At 37.3% G+C, this 21,061-nt stretch overlaps 1 protein-coding gene across 7 annotated transcripts in view; it reads left to right on the plus strand.

Moving 5' to 3' along the window:
* ARHGAP15 (Rho GTPase activating protein 15) overlaps positions 1 to 21,061 on the plus strand; it is a 622,596-nt gene that overhangs the window by 14,404 nt on the left and 587,131 nt on the right. For 6 of the 7 annotated variants that reach the window (XM_079924573.1, XM_079924572.1, XM_079924570.1 and 3 more), the window contains exon 2: positions 14,610 to 14,788. In XM_079924573.1, the coding sequence (XP_079780699.1) occupies positions 14,624 to 14,788 (165 nt within the window). In that variant the 5' untranslated portion in view covers positions 14,610 to 14,623. Of the gene's footprint in view, positions 1 to 7,879; positions 7,973 to 14,609; positions 14,789 to 21,061 lie in introns of all 7 variants that reach the window. The other variant, XM_079924571.1, reaches the window with a different exon arrangement.

The raw sequence follows: 21,061 nt of genomic DNA on the forward strand, positions 1-21,061 counted from the left end.
CTCATCATTTTTCGAGAGAAGACACACAGATATACATTTTTTTTAAAAAGTAAAAATTCTCATGTTTCAATTGGAAACTGATTCAAAACACTCCAAAACATTGTTCAGGCCCAACAACATATGTCTGTGGGTTGAATTTGGTTGGCAGTCTGCCGGTTTTCCACCTCTTCTTGAATTTATAGCTGTTCCGAAGAAAACAAGAGCAGGGTGTAATGATTAGAGAGAACTAGAATCCTCCAACTAACTTCTGTACACACAGTAAATCGTAATAAGTGTTTAGAGACTGACTAGCACATTGCTTTATGAAAAACCTCCATTTATCTGCAACTTTTTCATTTAGGTCCTTGTTTTGTTTGTCTGCCTTTCACGACTAGACTCAGTTTCCTTACTTGGAAGAACAAACTCTTCTGCTACCAACCCTCTTCAAAGCATTTTTTTAAACATTAAGATATGTCTCCAAAAGGTTAACTTTTCTAAATAATAGCAAGTATAGTAATCCTTAGTTTCCCTGATTTTCACAAAATCACAAGATATTGGATTCCGACCGGAACATCTACACTTTTAAAGGATGAATTGTTGTAGGGGAAATAAAAGAGAGTTTAGTATGTCTTAAATGGTGATAATAATAGTAACAACAATTTAAACATATGTGCACACATGCATACACACACATACATGTGTGAAATTCACAGTGCATGGAATGAGGAAATGTAGCCCAAGTGTGGTTGTATAACCCATTTTATCATATGTGTTATCTATTAATAGATGATTATAAGTTCCAGAAGTGGTCATGACAATGGATATAAATGATGTGGGAGGACAGACAGAAAAAGAATTACTGTTCAATAATTTTTTAATTAAAAAGGTAATCCTGATAGACATTTAAAAACTCTAACATTTATGAATTCCTTTTTTACTTCAATGTGTCCAAGACAAAATCCTATAGTTTGCTTTATGAGGAGCCTAAATTAAGATAGAAATTTAGCTACATTACTTCAAATTACAGTAACACTCAATTAACTGGAACCTAGTTCGATAATGCATATAACCATCTCTACCTCCTACTTCCTGGGGAGAGGCCTCTGAACTCTACTTTGAGGAGAGAGAAGCAAAACAGGACTTATTTAAGTGGGAAAATATCCCCCAAACAAACCCTGGGTTGAGGTTCCTAATAATACAGCTGAAGCTCTTTAAGAGACTATAGCATCATAAGAGCCTTTAGTTAACCAGTCTAGAAAGGACACAATTTAAGATGTATAATATACAGAACATATTGAAGTATCTTCAAAGACTAGGATTGGAAAAACTCAGTCAAAAACTTTTAATTTAAATAATGTGGACTGCTAAATATTTTTTTTGCTATTTTGACATTCTTGGCTTCATGAAAGAAAGCCTCACTTCCACAAAATTTCAGATTAAATTTGAAAACAACAGTATTTTGTGGAATCTGTTTTGTTCTCACACTAAACACCCTTTGATATTTAACAAGCAAGAGAACAGTTTTCCAAGTGTTCAAATTGACATTGTTTTACTCACACTTACTATGTTCATGATATAAACATTAAAAAAACAAACAAACCAAAAAAAACAACTTGCTGAAAGTTCTGCAATAGACCTAGATCGTTGGTGGTATGATACTACTGGGTTTTTCATTTATGTAAAATAATTCATTTTGCAGCAATAGTTAGGACTGGATGTATGTTCTGGATAGCTAAACATCATATTTTAATTAATCTCAAATAGGATACTCATAGTATTACTTTCACGTACCTATGTGTCTGTGTGTCAATTTTTATACTACCTACTTAGCTACCTGCTCACTTCTCTCCTCACTGTTCTCAACTGCGATCCACACCACTCCCCCAAACCACCAACATATTTCAAAGTGAGATTTACTTCCAGAAAACTTAATTAGAGCAAAAATATTAACAAATATGAACCTAGTATCAATGGGCTTTAAAAATAAGACACTGTAGTAATTGGTAACATTTTTAGGACAATGCAGATATGAAATAAAAAATAACTTTATATAATTCTATAGACTTGTTTCTCATCAAAGTTCAGTGTGCATTTGAATCACCAAGGGTGATGGCCAAACATGTCCTTTCTCAGGCTCCTCCTCAGTCTTGCTGAATGGAAATATCTTGGGAAGGTGCAGTTAAATCTGCATGTTTATGAAGCTACTCACACTGACCCTTGAGAATCATTGCTCTATAACTGTCTTCTTCCTCACTTCTAGAGATACCTTTTCATTTTCAACTGAAGTTGAGTTATTTGTGACCCTAACTCCCAGGAGAAATCTTAGCTTAATGCAGGTGATTTTTAACTAATTCTAGTGAAATGGAGTTCTGTGAGTTCAATAATAAATTATAACAAGTGATTATGGCTTTTAGTCTGCACTTGTGATACACAAATCAAGTGTGTTGCCCCCTTATTTACAAGTCCCAGTGCCTCAGCGAGTCCTTCCTCATTAGGCATTTGTTTTGTCCCTGACCACAACTTCCTCTGTTGGAAACCTGGTCATTCATTGCCTCATTCTCTTGCTAGGATGAAAGTCCTACCTCTCTACTGAGAGTCTCCCATGTGGGTAACTGAGCTAGCTCTGAACAGATACCCAGTGTTGAGAACTCTGACAGTAACAAACCTCCTGGTTGATAACAATCTGCAAATCTGAACTTCTGAGTATCGCTCCTCTCAGAATGGTTGTTTCTTCCCACCTGTTAGATAAATCTTTCTATTCAACTTGGATACCCAGTTGCCAGTATTTACCAAGACTGTAACCAGATATTTATGTAATTATTAGACAAAACCGCACCTACTGTCAATATTTGTGGATAGGAAAGCTCTCCAGTATCTGTTCACTCCAGATGGAGGGCCAGATCCTGGTCCTTTTTCACCTAGATAAATCACGAGAGATGACAAGTCCTTCTAATTAAAAAAAATACACACACACACACACACACACACACACACACACACATGAATTCTTTATATAGAAAGAACGTTTTCCTGCCTCACACCAAACACAATTATTTCCAGAAGGATCACAGTTCTAGAAAAAAGTTTAGGGACTTCCCTGATGGCGCAGTGGTTAAGAATCTGCCTGCCAATGCAGGGGACATGGGTTCGAGCCCTGGTCTGGGAAGATCCCACATGCCACGGAGTAACTAAGCCCGTGTACCACAACTACTGAGCCTGCTTTCTAGAGCCCGCGAGCCACATTGAGCCCACACGCTGCACCTACTGAATCCTGCGCACCTAGAGCCCGTGCTCCGCAGCAAGAGAAGCCACCGCAATGAGAAGCCTGCGCACTGCAGCGAAGAGTAGCCCCCGCTTGCCACAACTAGAGAAAGCCCACGCACAGCAACAAAGACCCAATGCAGCCAAAAATAAATATAAAACAAATAAATAAATCTTTTTTAAAAAGGTTTAAATAACAAAACTCTTTAGAGGAAAATATATGAATAGTCTTTGTAGCTTTGGATTAGGCAAGAATTTCTTAAGAGGACAAAAAAAGCACTAATTGTAAAAGGAGATAAATGATAAATTCGATATATTAAAGCTAAGAACCTCTACTAATGAACATATTACAGTAAGAGAGTAAAAAGCAACTTACAAATGAAAAAAAGGATCATTATTGCAACATATATATTAAAAGGAAACTTGTATCCAGAATATAAAAACAACTCCTACAAATCAGTAAGAAAAGCACAAACACCCTAATAGAAGAATTAGCAAAAGTTTTGCACAGGTGCTTCCAAAGAATATCACACAGCAATCAGCTACACAAATGAAAATTTGAGTAAAATAAGCCCAGCAATTAAAAAGTATATACTCTAAGTTTCCTTTTATATAAAGATCAAAAGTAGGCAAAACTAAGAAGACAGAATGTTGATTATCCTTGGTGGGGTGAGGAGGGTAGTGACCGGAAGGGAGCTTCAGAGGGCTTCTGGAGTGCTGATGATGTTGAGTTTCTTGATTTGGGTGTGGTTACAGGAGCGTGCATTCAGTTTGTGACAATTCATTGAACTTATATGCAAACACAATCGTATACATACACACACATAAACACAAAAACTATTTAAAATGTATTTTATGCATATATAATTGAGCAAGAGAGAAACCAATTTTTAAATGCATTTTAAAAGATATGCTGAAATGTTTTATCTTAATGGTGCTGTCATTGTCACAACAGTGGACTATATTACTGTCCCATTCTCAGACAGGTCCCTTTGGCACTGAAATACAATTCAGTCAATTCAGAGTTTGAAGACATGAGCATTAGGGAAAGACTAATTGGATACAATAACAAATTTGCTAAATAAAACAAATGTCATCCACATTTTCCTACTGTCAATTACTGACTCCCGTTAATTACTGTCAAACACTACGCAATATGCAGCTTCCTCATATTTTAACTTGGGCAGGCCAAGATGGAGATGGAGGGAACCTGGTGTATTGCAATCAATGTGTGATTAGATTTAATCTGCTTGGTAAAAGGGCTTTGCAACTGAGTCATGTACTTTAGGAAATAAATACTATAGAACATGAAATTGGAGGAAACAAGCAATCGCAAGTTGAAATGTATATTTGTGCACTTGATACTCTTCCAACAAAGATCAGAGAATGAGCCCTGTCCCAGAGGGTGAGACTGCTTGTTTTGCCAGTGTTTTTTAATTCTGTGGCTGCCGAACAACTTCTTCTACAGCTGATGTTTTCTCCTTAAGTGACATTTCATCATCCAGTGCCCTAAGATAGTCACCCTGTTTTCCCTTAATTGATACTTGTATGCAAGAGGCGGAAAATGGCTCAGCATTTCTTGCTATATTAGTTCAAAACTGACAGAGGAAACAGAGAAGAGATTGCACTACTTATGCCCCTTATGGTTTTCCTGTGTATCTAAGGAGATTGCCATTTCATAAAATTTCTTATGCTGCCTGAACATAATTACAATAATGCAGGCATTTTGTTCCTATTTGCTTTTCTATTTTTTACTGCTTACCTGATCACCAGAGGGAAATTCAGAAGCAGTTTCACTAATCTTAACTTTATTTTCTTTTATGCCCTTAATAAGATGTAATTGTACCCTTAGACCTCCCTTCCGTAAATGCTTCATTTTGTCATTCCGGTGAAGCCTTTACCTTTCTCTTCATTTGATTGGTAACAAGAAGCATTAAACATGTACCTGGAAGTTCAAAGTGAGGTTCCTGAAGTTTTTCCCCCAAGTCACGGGGTGCTCTTTTCATAAGATTAGTGTTTACAAATAGATGCTGTGATATTTATTCTAATTTAAAGTTAATTAAGAAGCATCCCATGAGAATGCTCCTGTTCATTGTGCAGCCTCAGTGGCTGGAGATCCATTCTGGGTCCTTTCCACCAAGTCTTTTGGAATGGGATTATGCCTTAAACAAAGGCATCAACATTTCCAGGGATCTATAAGAGCCCCCTTTTTTTTTTTTTAAGATTTTATTTTAGAATTTATTTATTTTATTTTATTTTTTATTTTTTGGCTGTGTTGGGTCTTTCTTGCTGCATGTGGGCTTTCTCTAGTTGCGGTGAGCAGGGGCTACTCTTCGTGTAGTGCGCGGGCTTCTCATTGCGGTGGCTTGTTGAGGAGCGCAGGCTCTAGGCACGCGGGCTTCAGTAGTTGCAGCATGTGGGCTCAGTAGTTGCAGCACACGGGCCGTAGAGCACAGGCTCAGTAGTTGTTGCTCATGGGCTCTAGAGCGCAGGCTCAGTAGTTGTGGAGCACGGGCTTAGTTGCTCCACGGCATGTGGGATCTCCCCGGACCAGGGATCAAACCCATGTCCCCTGCACTGGCAGGCAGATTCTCAACCACTGTGCCACCCAAGAGCCCACTTTTTTTAATAGAGCTGCAAGTTTCTCCTAATCCGGCCCTAATCAACTATCTCTCCCTAGGTTTCCCAACTAGCCACTCCCACTCTGTCATTTGTTGTGGATGTTCACTTTGCTTTTCCTGAAATCTTGTGATCTCAGCTTGCACTGCCCTTGATATCCCTTCTCTGCCTTTTGGATCCTATTTATCATACAACATCAAGTTCAATGTCACCTTCACCTGGAAATTGCCCTCAGTCCCATTCTCCATTGCACTCTTATCAGACTTCATTGTAAGCAAGCATGCTTATGTCTAACTCTACCCCAGAATTCTTAACAATTTTTGTAGAAACTGTGGGACCTAGCAAATCAGTTTCTCAGGGTAGAGGCTCAATAATTATTTGAAATATAAAACCAGTTGCTTTGCTCCCAGTAGGTTGGAGACTAATGGGCTAAGGTGCTCAGGGGATGAGAGGTAGCAACAAGATACCAAGGTGGCCTACCACACAGTTTTATTCTACTTAAAACATATTTTATATTTTACTTGTCATTTTTACCATTTAGGATACCCATATGCAATGACAATAACTGTATTACAATTTGTCCATGCAGATGATCTGCCAGACTTTGTCAGTAAATGCAGTCTATCACCCAGATTTCCTGATATATGTTAACTAAATGCAAAGCCTTATTATCACATTTCCTATATATAATACCTGCCAAAGTCAAAGACAGTGTTACCCAATGGGGTGGCTATGGTCAAATTCCTTTACTGTGATCATCCTTTCTCATTATATTTGACATTTTTGAAACTGAATTTTATTGTACTCTCTCCGCTTCTGAAAGTGGTCTGGGAAATTAGACTTAATAGAGATGTAGAAGCCACAGGGAAAAAAGAACAGGAGAGTGAACCGGGAAGAAAGTGAAATTAAAATGTTATTTTGGTAAATGGATGCTCTGGTGGAGACGGCAAACAATTGCAATGCAAGTTAATTACTGACCTGTCAGGCAAGTGTAGCACAGAGGTTGTACCACACGTTACTGGAGCTACCACTGCCACAAGTCATTTCCACAGGGGAACAAACAGACCGTGCTCTACCACAGATGAGTAGAAGACCTTTCCAGGGGACAGAAATGAGTTTCTGATATCATATTCATCTGTGGAGTTTCCACACACTCTTACTAGACCTGGAGAAGCAACTCATCTTACACATTCCGGAAAGGGATTGGGGTCATATTGCCACAGAGGGTTCGTGTGTGTTAAGGCAGAGAGGACCTTGGTGGTGACCAGACAGCTCACTGCCACACAGTGAAAACCCAGGCTAAGACCCATGGAATGGGAAAACACTGGGGCACACTCAGTGCTTATCTCTGAGACAGTTCTCCTCACAAAGTCTTTAGTGAGAATCCATGTCAGGCAAGAGAGTCCTTCTATTCAGAGAAAAAAATGTTAAGCACCTGAAGAAAGCTGAAACTCCAGGGAGATGTTCTCTATTGTTAGAACACAGAGCCCTGCTAAGTTGCAAGGTGGTCAAAAATGCAGTCATTTTTTAAAAATAAGAAATAAAGAAAAGGGTTATCTGAAATGGAAATATGGTATTGTTCATATTTTTGGAAATTTTGTATGATTTTCCAAGTATACTTTAATGTTGGCCTCAAAAGGTATGAAAAGCATTGCTTCTTTGCAGCCTCTAACTTATGAAATATCCATCGTTCATTGGCCCTTAGAACCGCTGGGCAGAGCAAGTTATACATATTCTTTTTAAAATAAGAACTAAATTAGGTCAAAGACATTCCTACTGATAATGCTTTCCTAAGCTATGTACTCTGGCATTACCTAGGTTCTATATTTGTTTTCCATTTCTATATTCTGCAAATATTTATTCAGTCTTTATTGTTTTGTCAGAAAGCACGGGGACATTTATAAATGATTAAATAGAAAGACTTACATGATCTATACTTAATATGGATGCACTTTGATCATTTTATCTACCTGATCTCTGTCAGATTTCCTTTGGAATTCTTGTTACCTTGTTTTTCCAGACACAGTTGCCACTTGACTTGGCGGTCTATGACTAAAGCAAGGATGTTTGGAGATGCAGGACTTGAGCTCTGTCCTGGGACTACTTTGAACAGGTTGTGGCACCTCGGGGAAGAGTCTGTATCCTTGAACTTCAATTTTCTCTGCTCTGTAGCATGTAGATAATATCATAGTGCCTATTCAGTTTCTACTAACTCAAATAATTCTTAATATTTTTTATTTTAATGTTGCTGATGGGAAAAAGATGTCAAAAATACACTTTCTACCTCAAAAGGGCAAGCTGCTGAGCCTTAGTGTAATTAACAGAGTGCAACAAATAATTGACAGAGCAGCTTTGAAATTTATGATTAGATGAAATATCACATTCATTCCTATTTGGGTATTTGCAGTGTGAGTGGGAGAATCAGGCCCAGAATATCACTGAGCCAAGTCTGTTGAGCAGAGCCAAAGTTTGTGTGGCTCTTATGAAGTGCATTCTCATCACTGTTTCCTGTTTTTAAAACAGTATTGAAAGTGGAACTAGTGTAACATCACAAGCTATTCTTGCTGTTCTCTTGGTACATACAAAATCAGGAAGTCTACAGAAATTGTGAAGCCAGTCTTAAGTGATTTACATTTCAACTTCTAACTCAGGGATATTTATTTGGAGAGTTTTGTAAAAATCAAATGGATATTTTAAACACATGCAAAATGAACGAATGTGTTGTCATTAGTCATTCACCATGCTTCTGTGTGCCTCCTGTAAGAATATAAATGCATACGTCATCAATGTTTTTTCTAATAGAATTTGGTAACAATGATGATGATGATGATGATTAGATGATATGTTATGAAAGAACAAGAGAAATACGGAATAAGCATGTAGATCACATGAAACTTAATATGACTTATAGTTAACAAAATGTTTCATGTTACGAAGTTGCATAGAAATAAGCATACAAAAGTATTATTGATTTTACAAGTTCTCTACCAAATCTAGAAAGTTAAGGGTCAATGAGAAATGAAAATACAGGTGGAACAACAGAATATGATTTCAAAACCCTATGTATATTCTTGGAATAATAACTCAGAAAGACTCACAGATTAGAGCTCTTCATTGCCTTTCTGAGTATATTCTGAAATTGATACTTATGTTCCTGGAATTATATTCACTCCCTGATGCTGGGAGCAAGTTATGATGGACCCTGGGGTTTGAGGGTTTCTCTCTTTTTTAAAAAAATATTTATTTATTTATTTAGCTGCCCGGGTCTTAGTTGCAGCATGGGAGATCTTTTAGTTGCAGCATGCAGGATCTTTAGTTGAGGCGTACAAACTCTTAGTTGCGGCATGTGGGATCTAGTTCCCTGACCAGGGATCGAACCCAGGCCCCCTGCGTTGGGCGCGCAGAAACCCTTGAGGGTTTCTTTTGACTCAGGGTTGGGAAGACTTTATATTGGAGTTTATTCCCCTAGAACCTTCTTTCATAAAGACTCAAAAACTAGAGCACCCTGGCAGGGCCATCATGTCCCACAACTCCAAGAGGCACCCTTTACTAGAATGCAATGCTAATATCCTATCCCTAGTCACAAATGCTACCTGCCTCTACTTTTACTTAAGATCACACACAAAGTAGAGTAATCAAAGGTTTTCTACTGTAAGATATTTTCCTACATAGCCGGAGGAGTTTCCAGTATGAGATTCAGGTAAATGATTCCCTGAGAGTTCATGGGAAGTCTGACTAATCATTTATGACAGTGTGTTAATTAGTTTAATCATTCCTCTCCCATATATACATCTAAGTGATTCACTGAGCAGATGGATGTAAGTAAAAAGATGTAAGTAAGGAAGAATGGATGATGGAATTTCAGATATGTTGACCCTGTAGATGAGATGGGGCCTAAGTAGGTGCTGCAGTGGGGGGCTTTGGCAGCCAAAACGTGAAAAGGATCATAGTGTGCACTGTAGAGGAAAACATGAGTATTAGGATGCAGGTGAGGAGAAAATGGGAAAGTTGGAGTGTAAAGAGAATGAACTGTAAGTGGGGTCCAAATACAACTTGCAAAATTGGCCTAAAACAGCCTTATCCACCAGCTATGAGAGGTTTCTAACAGGATGAATAAGAATAAATCATCTCTGAACCCACAAGTACGGCAGTTAGAAGTTTCACAGCCACCAACACAGCTGTCATTTCTGGCCATTAGATTTCCTTCCTCCTCTGTCCTCCCTCCTTCCTCAGTTCCTGCTTGGGGTGAGGGGGTCCTGCTTCCTTCTGTTTTGCACTCAACTCATCCATACAAGACATTTGTGTATTATGCCAAGGAAAGCCCTCTTCCCAAATTCTCTCCCTCAGAGTGTCTAGAATACCAGCCTCTTACAGCACTGGTGGGCTTAGAAAGGATTAGGCTCTCCGTTAACCCTTCAGCCCGATAAGAGGATAGAAAGATGATCAAACTCACCCACACTGAGGCTAAATGCCATTTTCTTCATGAAACCCAATGCTTACCTTTTCCTTGAATTTCCTTGGTACTATAGTTTTTCTTCATGACATATTTCAGTATCTACTCTATAATATCACAGTTATTTGCATACCTCTGCACTGCTGAGCCCCTTTCCCGAAATGCCCAACCTGCCCTGACTTAGCTCCAGCGTCAGCTGATCTTTTGTGGACTTTCTCTCTCCACACCTCCCAGTTCTACTGTGGTCTGATGTCATTGCTTCTCTCCCCACCTGGCACCACTCTATTCTCTTTTAATTATTGATTTGTTTCTTTATCACACTCACCAAACTACTGTAAAACAGTTGGTTGAAACAAACAAACAAAAACCAAAAACACAAAAAAGAGTTATCGCCAGCCTCTAATGTAGTGCCTTGTCACTCAGGAAAGTCTCAGTAAACGTTAAACAGATAATTTACTTTCTGTGGGTAGAAAGAGGTTTGTGTCATTTTCTGTATTCTTCTCAGAGCAACGTGGTGCTCTGCAAAATCAGAAACCACCAAATATTTGCAAACATGAGAATAACTATGAATAGTATCAAGTGAATGCCATTGATAGAACAAAATACAAAAAAAGCTGAATAAAGCGAAAAAATTGAGTGCAATAAATAGAGTATCAATAAAAAGTGAAGATGAGGTCAGTTGGGAAAAGAAGTGATGGCTAGAGGAGTGAGAAAAGAGAAATAACATTAACATTGGTAGGGGGAGAGATCAGCTTAAAAGAAAGATCTGAAGGAGGAAGATTTTGAAATTCTTTTCTGTAGACTGTCCTCGAGAAAACAGATGGGAAAGCCAGATAAGAGGCTTTTAAAATTAATCCAGCCTTTTGACAGTAACCCATCACCAGGCAAATTATGGGTTAATTGTCAAATCAATACAAGAATGCAAATGTTGATTTGACGCTGAAATTTGTTCAGAGTTTGAGAAACAACATGCCGTATAAACGGCACCTGGTGGGGCTATGTAAATACAGTGGCTTTATGCTCTTGGTCAGAAGAGAGTGGCGTTAGCCCGAGTATTTCTCTTACCAGTATTACAAACACACCACCTTAGAGTTTTGAATCTAATGAATAATTTGGAAGATCAAGCCTTCAATGTACTCCAAGGAGAACCCAAATTTTTTAGAAAAGATTTATATGTTTAATCATAGATCCCCTCAACCCTCACTCAAATCCTTGGGCATCAGATCATACCAAAGCATTTACATTGTTGCTAAAACTACCTAAAACTACTGAGCTCTGTAAATCTGCAGTAATACCTCTTGAGCTCCCAGACTTTTACACAACAGTATCAGAAGTGAAAAGGAGCCTACAGATCATAGCAATCCTTTTAGTTGCCCATGCCCCCTCACTATCATTTTTTTCCAGTGATGAAACAGAGGTCCACGGACTTGTTCAAGGTCACAAAGCTGGCCATTAGAAACAGTGCTGCACCAGAAGTCATCATAGGCTCTTTTTATGCAACCAGTCTGATTATAATGAATCCAAGACCTCCATTACAATCACGGTACCTAGATTCTCATTCTTTCATTCATTCTTACTTCATCCACTGAAATATACTCTGAAAAAAACTCATGCTTTTATTAGTAGCATCTTTATAAATATAAAAAATCCAGAGATTTGCTTTAGTTTGAAATAATGTCTCTTGGCTAAGAAAAATTGAAGGCCTCAATAATAAATAATACACAGAATAAAACCAAAAATGTTTATCCTGTACTGGGGTACGTGGAGAAATAACTATTTATACCATCTGCATGTGATTGCATTTACTTTTTTTTTTTTTTTTTTGCGGTACGCGGGCCTCTCACTGTTGTGGCCTCTCCCGTTGTGGAGCACAGGCTCCAGACGCGCAGGCTCAGCGGCCATGGCTCACGGACCCAGCCGCTCCGCGGCATGTGGGATCTTCCCAGACCGGGGCCCGAACCCGTGTCCCCTGCATCGGCAGGCGGACTCTCAACCACTGGGCCATCAGGGAAGCCCGATTGCATTTACTTTTCAAAACACATTTATATATAAAAAACCCTATCTTATTCTATTTAGATATAGAGGTAAGATCCCTTATGCATACATTAGTGGTCAGATTTGATACATTTTAAAGTCCTTCTTATTAATGTAGCTGTCATCATATTGCTGTGGAATAGTGGGGATAATATTTCTTTTATTCAAATTTTTATTTCAAATGTTGTCAAAAGAGCTCTTATTCTCAATTAGATAAGTTTTTAAAATATATCACTCATGTATGATTATGAAAATGAATATATTCAAAATAAATTAAAATAAAATAAGTAGCAAAATAAATTGGTTAAGGAATTCTTAATAAAACTGTCCTGTAAAAAGCTTTGTTAGATATAACTGAAGTACAATAAAGTGCAAGTGTTTAAAGTGTACAATTTGATCATTTTTAATATATGTATACTGCTATTAAACCATCACCACAATCAAGATAACAAACATATCCATCACCCCCAAAAGCTTCCTTGTATCCAGAGTCCACACTGTCCCTAGGCAATCACTAATCTGTTTTCTCTCATTTTATGTTAGTTTGCATTTTCAAAAATATTATGTAAGTGAAATCGTAAGTACTCAATGAGTACTTTTTTGGTGGAGGGCTTGATTTCTTTTACTCTGCACAATGAATTTACAATTCATCCATGTGGTTGCATGCGTTAGTAATCCATTCATTTTTATTGTTGAGCAATATTTCATTGTGTAGATAAACTAGAATTTGTCTATCTATTTATCTGTTGATGGACATCTGGGTCGGCAGTGGGGGGGGGGGGCGGATAAAATAAATACTCCTTCACTTCTTGCTGCCCACTGTCCATAAGAAAATTGTTAGTCACTCTGATCCTCATTTTTCTCCACTATAAAAATATGAGTTTAATGTCAATATCATAGAAACTTTGTAAGGATTAAACCAGCTCATTGCCTGGCACATAGTAAATACTCAATAAATATTAACTTCTTTTCTCACTCAATATCACTCAATTGCCTAACTGGTTTCAATTATGAGGAAACACTTTTCCTCCCGTTAAAATGCTTTTATTCTTTTCTAATCCTTTTAGTGTCCACTCAACTTGAACATTACCGTGATTCTAGCCCCGTTGTCTGTCCAATCAGGTAGAGGTACCAAAACAGTTGGCTCCTTAAAATATAATCCTTCTTTTGGATTATATTGGCTTCTATAACTGACTGGTGACATTTTTTTCTAATGTTGTACCCACGTGCCTAGGCTACCTATGAAATGTCTATATGGGTGAGACATAGAGAGGACACTCAGGCTAGAAGAGGGTCTGTTTCTAGAAGCTTTGAAGCTATATTTGCATTGCAAATATCCTATTTAAAAAGAGTAGATGTATTCATTTGAGGAACTCGTGGGGAGGAGCAGCTGAAAAGGATTATGGATTTGGGAAGCAACTAAAAGCCCTCCTGGTCCACCCACCCAATTTATTTCCTTTGTTTTCTTTTTCTGAATTATTGTTTTCTCACAGCGGCTCCTTTAAAATTTGCCCACACTGGATTTTCCTACCTGAATCAGACTCCTTCCATTAAAATAAATATAAATAAATAAATAGTGTCGATGTGCTGATTTTCTGTTTCTTCATAGTCTTCATAAATATTATATCCAACTAAGCTACTAAATCTAGTTCAGTTGGCAGATGGCAGTGGACAAAGGAATTTTAATTTTTCCCTGTGGATATTGCAAGTGGGGGTGGTGACTGGGACTCTGCACCATGCTAATGAGGCCAAGCCGACATATTTGATAGTCAATGGGACCAGCTTGCTTTCCTCCAATTTTACACACTTAAATTTGACCTTATTCACGGGGGTTTTTTGTTCACCAAGAAAGGCTGCTGGTGGTAATGTCTGGAGGTGGGTTGGGATGGGGTGGGTGATAGATCAAAGACATTGTGAATGAAAAGAGCATATACCCGGAAGATGCTTAGTTGGCAATATCATTTCTATATAAGGGAGACCATATCATATTGCCATTAGGAGTTCCTTAATCGAATTAAGAAACTACACAGAATTTGAGTGTGCTATCTATGAACTGAAATCCTCTGGCACGTATACAGTACCGTCGGAATACAGAGGTCCAATTGATAAAAGCACTACAAAGTAACTACCTTCTTCTTCACCAAAGAGGCGGAGACTATTTCATTTTTGTACTTTAATGATATATAAGGATATGCACTCCACCAGGAGTTTTTCATGGAAAAGTATATACTTAGAATAATATAATGCTTTTATATTTCATCAGGATAACATTGTAATATGCAGAAGTCTACAAATTCTGATACCTCTGTGGAAACACTGAATCCCACCCGCCAAGGCACTGGAGCTGTGCAAATGAGAATCAAAAATGCCAATAGCCACCACAGCAGGCTGAGCCAAAGTAAATCCATGATCCTCACCGATGTTGGGAAGGTCACTGAACCTGTAAGTCAAATACCACAAGTTCCCTGATATATAGAATTTTGTAAAAGAAGGGGGGAAAAAAAAGCTAATTAGCCTTGTTTTATTTGTTTTCCTAATGTGCATGAGAAAACTGTTTTTGTAATGCATTTTATCTTGCCTACTTATAGTCGTAATTATATCCCCAGTTGCAAGAGAAGAGCTGGGCTTAATCCAGAGTGATAAAGTGGATTTGGAGCTAGACTGAAGAGCACCTTTGACTCATTTTAAGGGCCTCCACTATCATGCTTCAGTGTCATAAAAATAATGAGGTTATGCTAGCATGTGGTGTTTGTACTTCCAAATACAGTACATCACTTTGAAAAGCCAGAGGCTAAAATTAGCTAAGAATAAACTGAGAAAAAAATCTTTTAAAAAAGTGAAAATCTCTTCCTTAAAATCTCCCAACAATATATGATATTGGAAATTACAATCTGATTTGGAATGAGCTTGAACAGTTGAAATGGTGTGGAGATTTAAGGTTTGGAGAGGAAGCCATTTTGTCTCCATAATGTGTCATTAGGAAGATTTGAAATAAAATAGTTACAGATGAACTCTATTGCCAGTTGTGTCCCTGCCCCTGCACGCATCCTGAGCCACTAAACACACTGATTGCAATGAGTCTCCTCTGGTTAATTTTCTTCCATAATGGTGGTAACTTGCAGCTGAGGCCATAGGATGTTACAAAATTATTTATGCAATGTTAGCCACTCTTTTGGACCCCGGATCTATTTTGTTTCTCACAGTGAGAGCAAGAGCAAGAAATAGGTTAGCTGGGGACAGGCTGTGAGTCCCAGTCACCCTGCAGTAACATGTGAGCTATTAATTGAGTGTTCTGTTAATATCATAGGGGCCTATGAAATATTCAGCTCCCTAACTGAGTTATTAAATGAGATCAACTTGCTGAGTAGCATGTTACCGATTATATTTATTCGCTGTTTTTCACTCGAATTTCAAGTGCAAAATTAACCCACAACGATCTCAGGAGCCTGAGAAATGTATGGTTTTAATCATCCCTTCTTCAGGTATTATAGACAAATTTAGCATGAGGAAGCCAGTGATTATATTTTGAAAGTGAGAAACATATCCCTAGTTAAGGTACTGAGAGATGCATTTTTTTTTCTTTATTTTCTCATTTAAAAGTATTATCTGCTGGGAGGCACAACACGGCCAGCCTGACTTGGCGTTGAAACCTGCTAAAACGTTCCTCAACCATGAACTTGAGACAATGGTTAGAGTAAATTATTGGAATCTCTATAATGTATTATCAGTAAGAACTGTACCTTTGGAAAAGTTTAAAAGTTAAGTATATTTAATGATGCCTAACATATTTTATTGGCTGTGTTTAACAAAAGGCACTATGCCGCAGTTGTTTTTGACAAGCATGAAAACATCACAGCATGAGACTGCAAAAGGAATTATGGAGAGAAATTACAAGTGATCCATCTCTCAATGAATTATCCACCTCAATAGCCCGCAGAACTCAGCTACCAATTAACACCTACTTTATTACATGTTGGGATGTACTTAATAACTTTCATGTGTTTATGCACTATTACCTTGACTGATGCCTCTTGTACAATTAGGCATAATTGGCATATCAATATGCAAAAGTTAAAAGGATTAACCCTCTTAAAACTAATGAGCATTTCTGTATCCAGCTGCTAAATGAGACAAAATTAGCATTTTTCACTTTTGGGCAGGATTTTATCATGCAGTTTCTCATTGTTGATATTACCTTGTTACATAACTTTAGTTTGGGCGGTTATATGCTGGACTGCTGGAGAATCAGAGTTTTCCAAAGTTAAATTAGCTATAATTATCCCAGCTTTTGTTTCCGCATTCTTAGCCTCGGCAATATGTATTCCTCGATAAGGAACAAAAATAAAAGTTACTTTTGGTTATGTGTGCTCGGTGCATAATTATATAAAAGGGGTATTTTAGTGAGGATATGTCATTTCACCGAGAAAACTTGGCTCAGAGATACTGTATTGAAAGCTTGCCATGGCACTAATTTTCTTTCTGTCTCAGTTCTTTTCATCTCTTTTTTTCCATGCACAATTTTCTGACTAGATACTGACAGAATGTAAAGTATTTTGGCATATTTATTCAAACAAGCCTGTTAAAGATATCTGCTCAAGCTAAACTAAGAACTTGATTTTTCAGAAGTTGGAGGTTGGGGTAAGGTCAAAGGGGGAGATTTTGAACTTAGGAGAAGTGGGAGGAAATGCACACTAAAAATGTGTGCACAAGTTCACATGTGGTATGGCTTGCTGTAACAGAGATACATTTAATCTGTACAGAAAAAAATTGAGTACTTAGAGACTATATATGTATTATGCATCCTATTTAATATATATGGCATATATATACTACTTGTCACTTGCATATCAATTCTACAAATCTAATATGGACTTATCAGAGTATATAATAACACAAAAATCTGGTATTACACATTTCCATGATTTCACTTATTCCAAAAACATGATACAAATATTCTAGGGTCAAATCAATTGTATAATTTTGTCATTAATTCATAAAGTCCTCTTAAAATTTTGCTTAATTAAAAATATGTTAATATGACTGTGAACTCAGAACACAATATAAAATTCTCCTATACATGTCATAAGAGCCTGTATTCTTGGTATCTTAAATCGAGGAGTATTTTGAAATGCCAATATAAACATTTATTCTACCCTAAGCTGTGCAAACACAGGTGAATTTACTTGTTGAATTAAAAGTTTTGATTGCCTAAGTGCTGCAGGGAAGCATTCCAGTAAAACAGGTATCAATACTCCATTAGTATTTTATTGGTGGCATGCATCATTTTCTTTAAACACCAAACAATCATTTTTATGTGGTTCATAAGATCAATGCCTTTTCAAAATTCAGAGGCCACTTTGCTTTCTAAGAAATGTTGGAGAGGTGGGAAATTTGGACATCTAATGACATGGTTAGTAAGAAAATTGCGTATCTGTGAGAGCCATCTGGAGACCTTCATTTGGTGGGGAGGGAGCGCTCTTTGGTCTCAGTGATTTGTTGTCTCACCCGGAGCATTGGAGTGAGACCTCTTAAAGGTGGACTGCTGATTTACCTGAATGTGCTAAACACAGAAGCAGAAGGCTTAGTGAACGTAAATGGGGGCAAGTAAAGTGTGCCTCTTTAAGGGCTAAAAAGGCTAATGTGCAATCCAGCAAATAGCTAATGCAAAAGGTTTAATGTGGCTTTGATGTTATTTATAAGAGGGATGCCCAGCCTACTAGACAGTTTGAAAATAGGTATTAATGAAGAGTTTAAATAGCCCAAGTCAGGAAACTGCAGACATAGGATTTGCAGGCAGGAGTAGTTCCGGCATTTAATACTGGTGTCTTAAGCAGCAACATGTATGAATATTCACCATTTCCATCTTGTAAACCCTGCAGAAGTGCCTCACTCCATTCCATAGCCATCATGGACAGGGAAATATTTCTTTTAATTAGTGTTCAGATAAAGACTTAGGTCAAGCCATTCCTAAACATTAACATACAAGACTCCTTGTGCTTCTCTTAACATACAGCGTTCCTTCATTTTTCTTTTTAATATATTATAAGGAAAAAGAGGAAACAATTTTCCTTTGTTTCTTACTTCTGTGATTTTAGGATACTTGCCAAAGTTGTGGCTAGCTAAAAAGGCAGACATAAAAATTGCTACTAAAAATATAAGCCTTCTGTTTAGCAGAGATTTTGAGAAATATTATGAGGCTGTAGGACTTGTCCATGTTTACTTCAAATCAAGCTTATAGATAGGTTTGAGGCTTTGTTTGTATAAATTGTCCTGAAGTGGATCCTGATATTTAATTAAAATGACACTAAATCACATTGAATTGATAAGACTTGGCATCTCAAACAAAGGTAATTGCCCGTATTGGTTTTATACAAAAATAGCGCTGCTTGGAAAATGTGCAGCCAACACAGACTGTCAACTCCATTTATAGATCAATATGTGAAAACCATTGATCAGGCAGGCATGTATAACAGTAACACTTTGCATTTATTTGTTGTTTTTATACCACATTAAGGCTTACAGGATTATAGGCTTCCTAAATATTTTGACTTCCTCATAAATATATGATCTGTTGAATGTTAATTAAATGAGAGTCTGCAGCCATCTCTAAAATTGTTTTTAGTTTGATGATTTCCTTTTATTGCTGTGGATCGTATGATCTGAAAATGGATTAGTTTCCTTCTGCATAAAGATTATTAAAGCCTTAATGTGTCCTATTTAGTGTAAGATGTGGCTGCCTTTTTGCTTTGAAAAATATAGATACAGACAATTATTTTTCTCTTAGCGAGTGGCTGATCTCTTTTTATTAACTGGACATTCTCAGAGCTCAGGGTGGAATTATTTCCTGACATAGTTTGCACACTCTGTAGATAACGGGTCTTCTTGATTTTTCCTGATAGAATTTGTTTTCTTTCTTTTCTTTTTATCTAGTTCTGTAGTACAGGCATCTGATCAAACATTATGTAGAAAATAAACTCATCACCTCAATTAAATTCTAGACACACACATATAATTTGAATTCTATTTTTCTGATTCAAGAACAAGCCTTATGAACTGTTCTTATACACTGCATTCTACAGTTAAATCTTTCTTATCTCATCAGTGTAAGGACAGTGTTTTGTTCCTAATCTTTATTGGACTATTGTGGATGACATTTGTAAGCCATTTTGGTTTATAAGGAAAAGCTGGAGGACAGTGGAGTCAGACTCTCCATAGATCCAAACCTCAGATATGACTACTAAATAATGTGTCTTCCACTGCAATTTTCTCTGCCACTGAGAGGTCAATTTTGTTGAGAAATCTTTTTATATCCTCTATATACATTAGGAGTACTGCTTTCAAGACAATACTTGGTTTTATATATGATATTAAAACAATAATAAAAGAAACAAGATTTCAGAAATAGAAAAAAAAAGAAAAAAGAAATCATGAAATTCAAGGGTTAGCTAAGGTAACCAGTCTGCTGTAAAGCAGAAGAAAATGTTTATTTAGCTAGATTTTTGACTTTTAAATAAAATGCCCTGGGGTGGGAGGGAGGAAAGAAGAATAAAAGAACACTAGAGATTTCTTTCCTTGTCCTTGCAGTCCCATGTCATCTCATGCTGTGAAAATCTTTAACTCTGTTTACCAAGCACAAATTGGACTTGCCAAATGTTCAGGAAGTTTTCATTGACAGTGTAGAGTCTGTACTTCAAAGAATGAGCTGGGGCTCTTGAGTTCACGTTTGTGGTTGCATCGTTTCCATTTTAACTTGAGCATAGCTAAATTTGTTTATAATCTCCTACTGATTGAACATGGCGCTGAATGTACATGAGATACATTTTTTTTTTTTTACTTTAGTCCTCTGATTACTAATTTGAATCCAAAACTCTAACCTTGTTAGCATCTGGACTTATTTCCATAATAACAACCCCTTCAGAACCTACAAAGTAATGAATAATTGACAACAAATGAAATGTTTTGATAGTTGTCGGCACAAAGCATGTTTAATGTTTTGTGTTGCTTCCTAGCTAATTATGTAGATGACACATTTGTCAGACCTTGACTGCCATTAGAAACGTGTTTCCAGAGGGGAGAAAAACAGGCTATTCATAGAGTAATTAACTAGAATGCTCAATGACCTGTGAGAGATTCAAATCGCTGCCAGTTCAGACATTGTTTTGTTACAGAAGCAGAGGGGTAATTAAAATTCCAAATTACAGTCCTATGATGGAGCATTTGTTTGTTGACAGTATACTCTTACTCTAGTTTGTTAATTCTTTTTAAAATTGCTTCTAATCCATTTTATAGCTTTAGGAGTTCCGTCTTTGAATTTACTGACAACTAATATTATGGTAAATTGTACTTCAAAGGAGTACTGCCTTCCTCACAGTTTCAAGGGAGCACAAGGTGGGTGGGATAAAAATAGCTCCTTCCCTAAACTGACATATCAGGTGCTGTCAGTGGGAATGCCACTAAAGTGTAACGTCTTGTTAAATACTGTGTTTCCTTTTCTGTATTAGGGGAAAATGTCCTGGCAGAAAATACAGAGATTAAAAAGGAAAGCAACCATGAACATCTAAAAAGGAGGAAAAAAACTCATCTCCCAACAAGAAATGATTGATTAAGGTGTTCTGTTAAACAAGGAGGAAGGGAGAGGAGTTAGGGCTGAGGATGATTTGGGGAATGTGTTGAGTTCAATGCAGAAGATGCAGCAGTCTGTAGGAAGGCTCTCAT

This window comes from Stenella coeruleoalba (genome assembly GCF_951394435.1).
Source record: "Stenella coeruleoalba genome assembly, chromosome: 6".
Classification (NCBI taxonomy): Eukaryota; Metazoa; Chordata; class Mammalia; order Artiodactyla; family Delphinidae; genus Stenella; species Stenella coeruleoalba.